The sequence below is a fragment of the Anastrepha obliqua genome, chromosome 2, assembly GCF_027943255.1.
Source record: "Anastrepha obliqua isolate idAnaObli1 chromosome 2, idAnaObli1_1.0, whole genome shotgun sequence".
NCBI lineage: Eukaryota > Metazoa > Arthropoda > Insecta > Diptera > Tephritidae > Anastrepha > Anastrepha obliqua.
Window position 1 is genome coordinate 83490785 of NC_072893.1, and position 14741 is coordinate 83505525.

Here is a 14741-nt window from a genome sequence, read left to right on the forward strand (position 1 = left end):
GAAATCAGTTAAACATAGATTTGTTCTCAGTAGAGTTCCTCTTTTTCACCTGAAAAATATTATATTAAGTGCAGCCATAGAGCAAGATAATGTTGGAAAATTTTACTTCAAGTTTAGAAAAACCACTACCGAAACGTACAATTTATTGTCTGAGTTATACGATTATGACTGTGTATCTCACGCACGTGTATATGGAGAACTCAGTCTCTTCCCGAGGGCCCTCAGAATATGCTCGAAAGTATCGAAGAATTGGTAATTTGATTCAATCTGTCTTCATCTTCAGTGAGTTCCTGAAGCTCAAACTACTAGCTTTACGTTTTAGCTTCTGCATCTTGAAAAGACAAGTGAAGATCCATCAAAGCAATGCTGTCTGTCAAGCCAAACTCTAGCCAATTAAATCATCTCAGTGTCATGGATCGGATTTTGCGCTGTGTAACCTCTCTTTGTTTTCTGTTTTCAACGGATAAAAGACACAATATGAAGCTGTGAAAGAGACAGCGTTACGAGTTCTGAAATAGTCGATTGAAGAAGACTTCTATCACTGTTCAAAAGAATAGACATTTCGTAAGCTGTTTTTTTTTATTGGAGGTCAGGTGTGTATTGAATATGATAATAAATAAGTATGTGTATATGAAATTAAACCATCATATTTCACAGCATCAGTCTCGTTATTTGTAATCACACCTCGTATGTTAGCATTCTATAAAGTAAATCCAGAATTAGTTTCTGCTGATAACAGTTCTACGCTGATAACAAAATTTCGTTTTCGAGCAAAAGTTTACGAGCGATCAGTAGAGAAATGGAAACGCTTCTGATCACTGTAACCTTGCTCGGAGGTATCATTCTGTTAGTTTACAAATATTTGACCAGGCATCATGGTGCATTCAAAGAGATTGGATTAGATGGCCCAAAGCCAAATATATTTTTCGGGAATATTCCCAGCGCTATCACCGGCAAACGGCCGCTATTCTATGATGTCGATGATATTTACAAGTAAGTGTGAAGTACTCATAAATAAAGGAGACTATTCTCAAACTGTTGCAAGTGTTTCAAATGTCAGCAGTGGCCAGTTTGGTGAGAACAGCAGGTCATTTTATTTCGGCTTGACAAATATGTTATATACTCTGTAGCAAATCGACAAACTTAAACAATTTATTTATTTATTTTTTAATAATTTTTTTTTCATAAAAATATAGCTTATTTTACAACAAAGATCGTTCAAGTTTCGAACTATGTGTAGGATTTATTAAAATAAAGCAAAAATTTTCGTAGAAATTTAAACATTTTTAATCAGAATTAAAAACAAAAATAATGGAGTATGTAATTGAAGTCCAAGAAAGTGTAGCTTTGAATTGGCTCAACCTTCTCGTTGATTTTTGATGATTTTTTCCCATCACGATGTTGCCTATTTTCTCCATATAAAAAAATTTCGTGCAATTGAGATATGTACGGTTAGTGGTGGTTCTTTAATTCACACACAATTAAATTCAATCACAACCGAGTATATAATTTTCTTTAATTGAATAATCTTGACCCCTAAATGCGAAAAAATTAATAAATGTTAATTAAATGTTGTTTCGATTTTGATTAATTCGGTGTTTAACGATTTATATGGTTTTTACTACGCAAATTGTCACTACAGCCAAGGCCGCCATTAAAGAAGTTACTAATTTCTCATCAACCTTTTAACGAAATTAAGTGGCAAATCTCGAGAATGCACAGTAGGCAAAATATGGATTTTTTCTAAGCACAAAAAAAAAACAACAGCTACAAAACCATATTATTTTAAACGAAAAATGTTTTGCATTACATACAGTAAAATAACTCTAAAAAAACAAATGAAGAACAAAATCACGACACGGAAAGCAAACTTAAACATTAGGATGGCCAAGAAAAAAAATGTTTTTTTCGGCTGGTATATTCTTCCGAGGCCAAGATAAAAAAAATGTGTTTTCCTTGATCGTATGCCCACAATTTATATAATATTTAATATTTACCCGCTCCAATAATGCTTTGAAAATATCATTTGGACTTACGTGGAAGAAGTGCATTTTTCGTAAATTTGATATAAAAATCTTAGAAATCAATATTATTTTATTTTGTGTGTTAATGTCCAAATGTCTCTCTTCACAGATGTTAATATTTTTGTTTTAAATTTTGAAAACTTTTTTAAATTGTTTTGGACCATCCTAATAAGCATACCTACTTAATATTCTAGTTCACTAAATATTTAAAATGTGTTAAAACTCACTGCCGTGATTAAATACTCAGCCAAATTTGAAAAGAGTCTCTTTTTTATCGTAATTTGCTAAAAAAAAAGTATTAAGCGGGATATGCAACAAATCCCAATTTAAGTAAAATATTTAAAATTTTAGACAAAGATACAATTTTAAATTATTCGAAACTTTTTTCGAGCTACGTTATTTAATAAGTTTTTTGAATGCAGACACACAAGAACACAAGTTTTTTAATTAAAAACACGTACACATACCTAGCTACTTCAGTTTCCAAATATGGAAAAGTGGAGCCACAACTACTAATTACTTGGCTTGCGGGGTAGCCATTTACAGGGATGGCTTTTGACGGCTAGTATCTTCTGCGAGGCTCATCCCTAATCAAGATATTGTGAAACAGTTTGGAGCTAAGCCTTTGGGAAGGGATCTCTTCATAATTGGAAGCTGTCAGGCGGCAAATAGAACTCAACTGGTCTACTCTGTACTGCACTGCGTTGCTTGGATTCGAACAAAATATTGACAAGTTTCTTTAAAACCGTATTTATATGTATTTTTAAAAGCGATAATGCTATACAAAATAGTTGAATTCCTTTCGCATTGCAATTCACATTTACATTGCATATAAGAGTGGATCTCCAGGGCTCTGTCATTGTCAATTTCATACTTATGCTGGACTATGACCGATTCCTGCAAAAGACGACCAACAGACTACACCTCACTTGAGTCTCTGGCGATAGCGACATAAAGCAAATATGTGGAGCAAATAATCTTCAAGACAGGGTACGACCAAACAAACTCTTCCTGGAAAACCGCGAATGGTAACACGCATGTCGCTTGTGGACAACGGCTGAGAAAACTTTAGAGGCACAATGGACCGTAGATGCGTACTCCCTAAAAATAGAGGAGTGAAGTGGATAACTTCACCTAAGTACTTCCCAAAGTATTAATTATGTACTGCTTAATAAGCAAGAATCCTAAAAAACTGGGTGAGCCCTTTCGAAAATGCTGCAGTAGAAGTAAGAAAGAGGATGTGAACTCATTATTAAGGATATTTTTTATTTTATGGAAACCAAACGCATTACACCTGAAGTATTTCACTGGTAATTTGGTAATGTGTATTAGTAGGGTCTTAGATAAGCACGATAAGAAGGAAAACTATCTTTAAAGCTCCTATTGTGAGAACTGTTTGGAGCACTTAGACTTAGTTACTCCTAATTTCTGCACGGCTAAAATTCAAATATCTTACTTTCCACTTGAGATATGTAGTAACCACATATCCACTTGTATACTGTGACTCCCTAATGAAGATTTCAAAACCGCAAATTTTCCCTATTTCGTTTTCGTTCCATGTATTTTTTGTCTTATCTATTCTTCGCATGTGTTTTGATATGTGTAGTTTAATATATGTATTTAAATTTTCAGTAAATATAAAAAGACTCACCGCGCTATTGGCGTCTTCCTCTCTCGCAATCCACAAATTTTAATACTGGACCCAAAATTGGCGCAGGAAATTATGGTGACAAATTTTGGAAAATTCCGAGGCAATTTAGCAGCAAATTGGGTAAGCAAATATTTCCAATCCTTTTTCTTTGAACACCTTGCGCTATGTCTTTCGCCATCAAAAAAGCTAATTAAAAAATTAAATTATGAAACGCTGTTAACACTAAGCTCTTATGGGTCTCAGTTAATGGTTAATCTTTTCCTCTGGAAAGATTTCAGCTGTACAAATCTACCTTGAAAATAAGCTCGCTATAAAAATCCAAGAAAGATTAGAATGCGATAATGTTAAGGACCTTAATCCAGGGCCAGTGGGCACCTTCACTGCTAGCTCAAGGTTAAATAATACGGTCGATAGCAGCATTCACGCGGAAATGCTGCAATTGAACTAAATCCACGGATACCAGACTACTGCAATGTATTTCAAGCTAAGCTAACGGCTGTAAAAGAAGCTGCTTTGAGGGTGAAAAACTCGTCAGAGGTGTCACAACCCATCACTTTCTACTCTGACAGTCAAGCTACCATTAAATAATAATGTAATAATACCTCAATCAAAGGTGCAATTGAATGTAGAACTATTCTACATGAGCTGGGTAAGCAGTGCACCACGAACGTGGTCTGGTAGATACAGACACAGAGGCATTCCAGGATGGCTAGAAGAGGAGCTGATCTCAAGTCAGACAAATTTTCTCAGTATGTCGGCATCCTTCAAACAAGCTCGGTCTACCTCACGCAGGTCAACAATAGCTGGATCCCATTTCCGAGGTAGCGAGACAGATCGGTCCTAGAATGAATGAGAAGAAAATTAGGTATCTCATCAATCTCGACAGACCTTCCGATCAATCTCCAATAGTACATTAGTTGATATCATCACAACAACGTGATATCCTTCCAATGACTTCTGCCACAGGTGTTGAGTGTTGAGCACTATTTCTTACACTATCCAGGGTTTGATTGAAAAGTAATGAGCCTTATTTTTTTTAAGCAGTTTTATTAAACCTTTTGGCTTATACAACTAATATTCTTCAAAATAGGACCCTTGAGTGTCAATACACCGCTGGTAGCGGTCCTTCCACTGCATTAAACATTTTTTAAACTCATCCGCCGGAATCGCGTTCAATTCGACTGTCACAATTTTTTGGATCGCCTCGATTTTTGGAACGCCCCCCCCTTCAGCTTTCTTTTCAGGCGTGGGAACAAGAAGAAGTCCGGAGGGGACAGGTCTGGGCTGTAGGGAGGGTGGGGAAGCACTGGAACCCTCATCTTGGCCAATGCAGAGGTGCAGAGGAAGGCGGAGGTGTTTGTGCCTGAAGTGAAATTTCCTTTGGTGCTAAACGCAGTATTGTATGTATATGGGGGACTTAGTATTTTCAAGGTTCTAAAATAGAAGAATAAATTGTGATTTTAAAAATTATGAGCAATTTCAGCTAACTTTTTAATTACAGTTGTCTAAAATATATGCTTACTTAGATAGCTGGTTCTATAGATATTTCTATGGGAAGTTATATGTATACGTATGTGTAAAACGCCTGATTTATTTTCTTACACTTTAAATAGATTTACGATAAAAAGAAAGATAAACTAGCTGCCTGTAATCCTTTCTTAATCAGCGATGAATCGTGGAAATCGAAAAGGTCAGAAGTGAATGGAGGGATAACGCAAAATAAGGTAATTTAATTCTCATAGAAATGTCAGAAAAATAATTATTTCATGCCTTATTTCCAGCTCAGTCTGGCTTATCCAATTTGGAAGTGCTGCGCCAATAAACTGGCCAAATGTCTTGAGGAAAGAACTAGAGAGGGTAATGCCATCATTGAAACTAAGAATGTAAGTGTTAAGCTAAGACCGAGTAGGGCTTCATCATCAATGGTTATTCCTTTCGGAACTGATAGACGAAACTAATTCTTTCCCACTTTATTTGTATGACATGTGAGCTGTTGGTTTACAACTATTTAATTTTGCTTTATCCGGCCTCCAATTAGATCTAAAATTTTTTGTTCCGAATATTTCGAAACTCAGTTTGGTATTTAGACAGAAGCTAAGTAGAGAGACAAAATAAGACATTTATCTTTTCAGTGAAATAACAATTCTGATGAAATGAATCCCTAAAACTAGATATATCTTTTTCAAGTAATTTCAAAGCTTAAAATGTTTAAATAAACGTGGTTTGTGGGCCCAAATTTACTTTCTGTTATGTCCTTGCAAGCAAATAATTTATAATCTTTTCTACAAAATAATCTAGAGGGCAAAGGTCTGGGGTTGTAGGCGGCCATAAGTTCGGTGTTATAGGGAAATTTTCAGCCATCCAATCTTGTGTCATCATCGCTTTTTGTGGATGAGCAGAGTCTTGCTGGTCTGTCAACCGTACACTATCAATTCAGGGTTTCACTACTGCTCCTAGAACCTCGATATATGCAGCAGAACGTGTAAACATCATGTGCATGATGGCAGGAACCTCTGTAGGATTGAAATATAGATGACTATGCGGTTGGTCTTTTGGTTTCGCCAGAAAAAAACTAAAACATCTCTGGCGCTTCAGAGTGTTTAATTTTGTTCAAATATTTTCGTTTTTTCTCCGATATAAACTGTCTTCTACGTATAACTTAGGTCTTATATCGGAGATCTTCATGAACATCTCGATGAATAAGGCCCTCAAAAACATTAAGCTTCCACACAAGGGCTCTCAATGTCCTCGCAAGGACCCTCAGGGTAAATGATCGCTTACACATGGTGTATAAATTTCACAGATCGGATAGTGTCAAAACGTTCTTCGTGTTTTTTGTGTTTTGCAACAGATTCTGCATCGCTGCTTAATGTTTCCAATTCATGAAGAACTTTATGAACAAATGAGTGGAGCGAATGAATGACCTTCGCTAACCACTGCTCATTAAGTCAGAAACACCCTAAAGCTCATTCACCAAATGAACCCGCGCAAAACGAAATGTTCCAATAAAAAAGTAAAAGCGGAACTAAAGAAGCTTAAAACAAAGAAAGCCCCTGGATATGATCTCAGCACAGGAGAAGTATTTAAATAACTACCAGATGAAGGAATCTATTTTCTAACGTACATACACAATGCTATCATATTAACTGACTTTGTTCCTCCCCAAAGGGAAAGTCGCACAAATAAAAATTATCCCAAAAATGTCCAAAATCACCAACTCGGCTTCAGGAAGACACACGGTACTATCGAACAGCTGCACAGACACACATATGTAAATAGTATTCACAAAGCTTTTGTGCAGAAGATAGCTCATTTTTCGACATATCCCAAGCCTTTGACCGCATTGGCATGACGGATTGCTATGTAAAATAAACAAAACGAATAACACTCTGAGCTCTGTGAAAGTTTAGCTGGTGTACCCCAGGAGAGTATAATGGGCCCAATCCTATACTTGTTCTACACCCACGATTTACCAGTCACTGAGGAAGGTTTGCAGATGACACCGCTGTTCTCACGATTGACTCTAACCCCCAGAAGATTTCACGTAAACTCCAAAAAGGACTTAATAATTTAACTCAATAGCTAAAAGATTGGAGAAAGATTGTCACTTGGAATCAAACTCCGAAATCTATACTGGTTACTTAATCGAAGTTCCGATGTTTCTCTCAAAAGCAGGACCTCACTCTACATAGCCATAATAAAACCAACCTATGGACCTACGGACCCAAACCTTTTAATTTAAGAGATAACTCTCAATCTGATCTCCTTTAACAGACTGAAGACAAAGTCAATAACGGACTTACGAGTATTATGCTAATAAGTAAAAATCTAGAAATGGTTGCACCATTGGGTGCTTTCCATGCATGTCTAATAACTATTATATAATGTCTTAATTTTAAGTATAAGTTCTGCTGAATGCTAAAAAACAGATTGCAATAAATAAATGGTTTCAAAAAACAAAAAGAATGTGACTGGGTGCACTTAAGAAAATTATAATTAATACGAAATTTAAATAAATACGATAGTCCTAAAGCTTTATATAATATAAATATATATATATTATATAAATAAAGCTAATATAGCTTTTAATTTTTATGTCACTTAATTCTTCCTCACAGCTCAGCTTTTGCTTCACCTCCAACATTTTAGGCGAGTTTCTATGGGGAATTGAAACGAATACGCTCGCCCAACCAGATGAGCCCAATATTTTCCTGCAAATGGGACACCAGTGGTTGTCAAGCATTTTACAGTCACTAGATCGCTATTTTAAATTGCTGCCACTGCCTTGGTTGCGTCGTTTTGCCCAACCTCGCTTGTTCTCTATAGAAACCAATCAATTTTTTTCGGAAGTAACTAAAGATGCTCTTAGATTTCGGCAAAATGATGTGAATAGCCAGAATAGAGTAGATTTTCTCAACTACATGCGAGAGATGCAAGAAAAGAAAAATTTATCACACGATGATGTGGTTGGACATATGTTGACGACAATGTTAGATGGCTTCGAAACATCGGCGAGTGTGATCTCCCATACGATTTTTTATGTGAGTTTCAGTGAAGACTGTTTGAAAAATCTCAAAAATTATAAAATTTTAATTTTAATAATTGTTTCTATTAAAAGTTGGCGCACCATCCCGAGTATCAAGAGAAGTTGCGTGAGGAAATATTAGCGAATCTTGAAGAGGATGGTTTTGTGAGCTATCAAAAATTGTGTGGTCTATCATATTTGGATCAGTGCGTTAATGGTAAGAGTTCCCGTAACAATTTTTCTTTCTACATTTATTATTATTAATTTTAAATTTTTTTTAAATTTTTTCTTTGCATATTTTCGATTTAGAAACCATTCGGTTGCTCACCGTAGTTTCTATTTATGCTCGCATTTGCACCGAACCTACTGAACTAGAAGTGGGTAATGGACATATAATACCTATTCGCGTGGGTCAAGTAGTCAGTGTACCAATTTTTAGTTATCATCATGATCCTGATTACTTTCCAAAGCCTTACGAATTTAATCCTGATCGCTTCAATAATGAGACACCTTGGGATTTAATGAAAAAGGGTATATTCCAACCGTTCGGAAGCGGGCCGCGCATATGCGTGGGTAAGTATTGGACTCAAGAAAATATTATTATAGTATTATGCCAGTAATGCTTCAGATGACTAAAACCCGTTTTTCAAAAGATCTTTTTGGCGTGTATCTCGCTAAACCACGTTCCTGCAAGCTGGAAGAAAACCAAGGTAGTCTTCATTCCTAAGGCAGGAAGGAGGGGCCATGTCCTGGCCAAGGACTTCAGACCTATACCTCCTTTATTTTCAAGGTGTTCGATCGATGATCGACTATGACATCCAAGAGCACTTTGAAACCAGAATTTCTCCAGCCCAACACGCTTACCTGAAATGGAAATCTACCGAGTCAACCTCACATGAGGTAGTAGGGACCGTAGAGAAATATCTGGAGGGAAAACAATTTACTTTGGCGACCTTTATATGTATTATATATATAGAGGGCGCCTTTAATAATATTACGGCTGAGTCAATTGTCACTGCTCTAAATAGGCTAGTGGTAGAGAGACCTATCTATCTATCTCTGGATTAGGTCCCTGCTTGGTGGTAGGGAAATAAATGGTGTGGCAGGAGGGGCTAGAATCACTAGGTTCGTACATAGGGGTACATCGCAGGGCGGTGTTCTCTCGCCTCTCCTTTGGCTAGTAGCTATGGATGAAGCCTTAACCCGCTTAAACAGGGGTGGGGATAGGGTGGTAGCATATACCGATGACTTGGTCCTAATGGTCTCAGGTCCCTTCTCATCAGTAATGGCTGAAATTTTGGAAGGTGCACTGGCTACACTCAGTAGATGGGCTGCCAGTTGTGGTCTCAGAGTCAACTCTGACAAAACCGAGTTGATGCTATTCACCAGAAAATACAAGCCTCCACCTTTTAAGCTTCCAAGACTACACAACCAGAGTCTTAGTCTCTCATCGGAAGCCAAGTATATTGGTGTAATACTTGACCCCAAGCTCCACTGGAAGCTGCACATCGAAAACTGTGCTAAGAAGGCCAATATAGCCTTCTACGCCTGTAAATCTATGTTCGGCAAAAAATGGGGTCTCAAGCCACGTGTCGTACTTGGGATGTACAACTTAGTGATTCTGTCAATTTTGACATACGGTTGCCTAGTTTGGTGGGCAGCTCTACAGGAGGGCTAAAACACCACTAAACTAGAGAGAGTGCAGAGAACTGCATGTGTGGTCCAAAACATGTCCCACTGCTGCGCTCAACGTTATTCTGCACTTACTTCCTGTGGATCTGCAGGTTAAATCCATTGTTGCTCAGAGTGCTATTAGGTTCAAGGAAATTGGCCTTTGGGGACAACTTTCTGTAGGACATATTAGCACAGGAATATAGAGGGAAATTAAATTGCCGATGAGCTTGCCAGGAAGGGGTCGACAGAACTGATTTCAGCTGTCTCCTTCTCAGACATCGGACCGTTGTTAAAGGGAAACTACACATTTTCTTTCTAAGAAAAGCGCAAGACAGATGGAGGTCTGTCTCATCGTGTACTATTTCGAAAACACTATGCCCTCAATATGATAGAAACACAAAGCTTAAGGTGATGGGAATCCCCCGCCGTTCAATTTCCAAACTCATTACGGTACTAATGCGGAGAAGTTTGGAATTCCATACAACCCCTATTACAGAAGCTGTGGGGATCCTGCAGAGAAAGAGACTGTGGAACACTTTCTCTGCAAATGTCCACCTCTAGCGGCTAGGCGCTAGAGATTCCTTAGCGTGCCCTTTGAGGATGACTTGAAGAAATTCTCCAGCCTAGATCCCTTTTCTCTCCTCCACTACATCGACAGCACTGGATGGCTGTAGACGGTTTTTTCTTCAATAAATCTTTTCACAGGTAATGGTCCACATTATGGTATCAAAACGGCACGTAAGTGCTACTTGAAACGTACCTGGGGTACTCTTGACATCTTACCTACCTACCTATCTACTATAATATAGCAATATTGCTTAACCATCGCTAGAACAGTATATTGCTAACTTTTTGAGTGACTTTTCACTGGATCGCGGGACGCATTTGAATATAACTTGAAAAGTTATGCGGATCTCATTAAGAAATCTTCTGGGATTACTGAGAATAGCTTTTTCTATTACTTATAAAGTATATATCCCTTTGTTGGGAGTTTGGCCGAGCTTCTCCTTCTATTTAAGCTGTGCGTATTGATGTTGTTCTACAATTAGAAGGTTTTGTTGAGGAACAGAAATTTTCTGAAGTTTGCCATTGCCTGCCGACGGGCGACCGCTATTAGAAAAAAAATTGTTCTATCATTTGATGTTTCATGTCCGGAGTTTATGCTATTAATGATGAAAATAAGGAACAAATCTACCTCTATCACAAATTTTTCACAAATTCTCAAAATAGGTATTTTCACAAAATTTTTGAACAAAAAAAATTTAGTATATTTCTTAGAAATTTGTTTGAAATACATTTAATCCTAAAAAATAACAAACAAAAAATTCAAGATGTGCAAAAGGACCGAAGATATGTTACTTTAAAGAACTCCATACTAAAGTATTTAATATGAATTATATAAGAATTAACATAAATTATAAAGTTTGTTTGAAAATATGTTCAGTTTACTTCTTATTAAACTGAGGTCTACAAATAAACCAAAATTCGTGAAAAGCGAATGCCCAAAATACTTGGATTAATTTAATGAAATAGTTCAGGCTAATCGAGGCTGAAATACCTTGAAAGCTCCTAACCCCCCTGGTCTCAAGCCGTAGTTTGCGAATTGCTTGAGTGGCAGCGTGGTCTCTGCTGGGCACTCCTGTTTAACTTCCACACTTCGAAAGTCTTCAAAAACCATAATGATTTCCCCTGGTTTCAATTTCCTATGGCCGCCCAATAATGACGGCAGGTAATGGCTCTGATGGCTTGTATACGAAAGTAAATAGTTACCTCGCTGATCTTTCTTGTTTCTTCCCTGCCACCAGCCTTAAACTCCGCCCTACGAAATCAACATCTATTTGTTTCACAACATTAGAAAAAGAAGTCAAGCTGGACGCATATAGTTATCTCAGCAACCCCCCATATCGACTGTAAATAAGCCGAAAACCAAATTACAGTATCGCAAGACAGTCCTCAAATCGCTGACCGGTAACAGTGGTAACAAAGGCAAGCACACCTTATTCGTAACATTCAGAACATTGGCTGATCGTTATTAATAATGCAGCACCACTTTTATAAGGATGAATGACAGATTTTGGGTGTAGTTTGTTGTCGGCTGAACACTGCCTTCATACTGAGTTCCTTTGCTGCCTGTGTAGTTCCGCAAGTCGCAATAATTACCTTAGCAGAAAATTGTCGAAATCGAGTCGCTTCGGAGGTTTGGTAATATATAAGTAGTACATACTAATGCGAACCGTTGATCAGACATCAGATACCAAAAACCAACCGTCTCCTGTGAATAGACCGAGTTCCCTCGTAAGACTCGCGTTACACCAGCACCACTTCGAGCTGGATATTGTAACTGGTTAAAATCCTCTTTTTCCAGATTAGACCACATCAAACTGGGCGTATGTGCAAAATAAAAAGAAGCCACGTGTGGTGCCTACACCTCACCTCATCTAACTAAGTTGGGGAATATGATCGTAGCGTTTTCATCGAAGACTTTTAGAATAGAATAATTATATCAGTAAGTTAATCAATTATATATTCGTCGTTGCTATTAACAATCTCTTTCCGTCTCTCGACCAATTTGTTGATGCGGTTCTGCCAAAAATCGCTTAGTCTGGTGTCAAAGAAGTTGTTGAGACAGTTTTTAAGGACCTCTTTGTTATCGAAGGTAATGCCCTTCATGTGGTTTGATAAGGAGCGGAAAAGATGGTAATCGGTTGGTGCAAAGTCCGGAAAATACGGCGGATGCTGAAGTACTTCCTATTCGAGCTTTTGCACTGCGGCTTTGACGACTTCTACAAAATGGGGCCTGGACAATATAGAGCTCCTTGTTGACCATGGCATTCTTTTCGAGCATTTCCCAGTGCTCCATGCCCTCCCTGTCCCACCAAACACATATCATCTTCATATTCTTTGGATGAAGATCCGGCTTAACTCTTGGCTTTGGCTTATCTCCTGAAGCCACCCACTCCTTTCTTTGTATTACTATATAGGCACCATTTCTCATATGCCGTGACGATTCGATACCAAAATCGCTGTTTACGACAGCGCGTTGCTCGATTGCAGGCGAGATGTTGAGAAGCAATTTGTTTTTTTCGTTGAGCTCAAGGCTTGAACTTGAGGCACTTGTTCGGTAAATCCCATTGAATGCCAATTCACTACAATTCGGAAATTAAATTTGTATGCCCATTCACTACCATTCAGAATTCAATGAGAACGTAGGTACGAATCTCGGTTTAAATACCAAAATGAAGAAAAAGTTTTTTCTAGTAGCGGTCGCCCCTCGGCAGGCAATGGGAAATATCCGAGTGTATTTCTGCCATGAAAAGCTTCTCATAAAAAAATAGCTACCGTTTGGCGACGGATTGAAACTGTACCCAAACCTACCCAAAACGGGTAGACGCACCAATTATATATATATACATATAAACCATTTCCGTCCTGAAGACTCGCCTATGACATCTTCTCCATACACGTCGCAAATGTCCCCAACCTCTTCGGCAGCTTTGAGATCTGGACGAAAAGTAAAGAAGGCCAGGTATCGAAAACGTTCATTTTTGCCTCCTGGGTACTCCATTTCTAAGCCTCAAAACTAACGAAAAATTAAATAACTCAAAAATACAATTAATATAGTTTTGTTGATCAGAAAGAGTTCTATCGAATGAGTACTTACCCTTTGCCAAACAGCAAACGAATCGTTGTAAAATAAAACAAAATATAATATTCCCCAACCCAGTACTTCATCTGCTACTGCTTTTCTCTTCTCCCAGTGCAGCATAGGGCCTCGACAATCCCACTAAATCTCATCTATCATCGTCATTGCTCATTCTATCTATTGCCATTTCAGCTTCTTGATTTCATTGCTGCTCATTGATCTGGAATACCAGAGCTCTTCGTTTGCTGTGCGAGCAGGCCACCAAAATTTTTGAATCTGTTACAAGGACTTGGGTCTTATGATCAATAGATTTTGAACATTTCTAGGTTTCCGAACCATAATTTAATATTGACTTCAAGTTATATGAAAAGACGGTGATTTGCGACGATTGAGGAGATAAAAGCCGAATCGCTGAAAGAGTTCAAGGACACAACTGGCACAAGTTTTTTATATTCGAAAGGGGACTACTTTGAAGGAGATAAAATAGAAGTTGATGAATAAATCGATATTATTTGAGAAAAATTAAAATTCATCTTTTTTTTAAATACATGAGATATCTGTAACATACTCGTGCAAGTATATTTCAAAATTTAAATTCCTTTACTGATTAAACTCCACTCTTCTTCAATTATTATAACATGAAAAATTTTTTTTTCAGGCATGCACTTGGCTTTGCTGGAAATCAAAAGCTGTATTGTAGAAATATTCAAAGCTTATAGAGTTAAATGCGGAAAAGAAGGCCCGATTCTGCAAAAGAGACTTGATTCACCGACATTCATAGTGGGTGTCGATGGGGATTTTTGGCTAGAGTACGAAAGGCTATGAGGGGAGGTGCGGAAAAACATGGAACGTACACCAAATGGATTATTTGTAAGGATACTGAACTAAGTAGATTTACTACTCGGAATATAATAAAATTTTGAAATTAATATTATATTTTTTTTAGTTTTTTTGAGAAAGGTTGAAAATAACTGTAATACGAGTAATTACAAATTTCGCTAGATGGATTCCAACGGTGATTTGCAGATGAATGGTACATAATTTTTTTCATTATTTATTAAGATTTCATCACGGAGAGGCTTATGTTGAGACATTACAAATCGACTACAAATCGTACAATCGTAGTATAAAACTCGACGTTCTGTGAAAAGTGTTCTCCGAACGCACTATTCGACAAACCATCTGCAAAATTGAGAATAATTTAACATTATTGGATGACACTCG

General features: G+C 37.5%; 1 protein-coding gene across 1 annotated transcript; it reads left to right on the top strand.

Moving 5' to 3' along the window:
* The first annotated feature begins 228 nt into the window (after window positions 1-228).
* On the top strand, window positions 229-14421 carry LOC129238236 (probable cytochrome P450 309a1). The gene is made up of 9 exons (XM_054873276.1): window positions 229-252; window positions 740-993; window positions 3657-3795; window positions 5289-5399; window positions 5457-5558; window positions 7794-8216; window positions 8294-8417; window positions 8510-8773; window positions 14176-14421. The coding sequence occupies exons 1-9, from the start codon at window positions 229-231 to the stop codon at window positions 14340-14342; spliced, it is 1608 nt and encodes a 535-aa protein (XP_054729251.1). The 3' UTR covers window positions 14343-14421.
* Window positions 14422-14741: the final 320 nt, after the last annotated feature.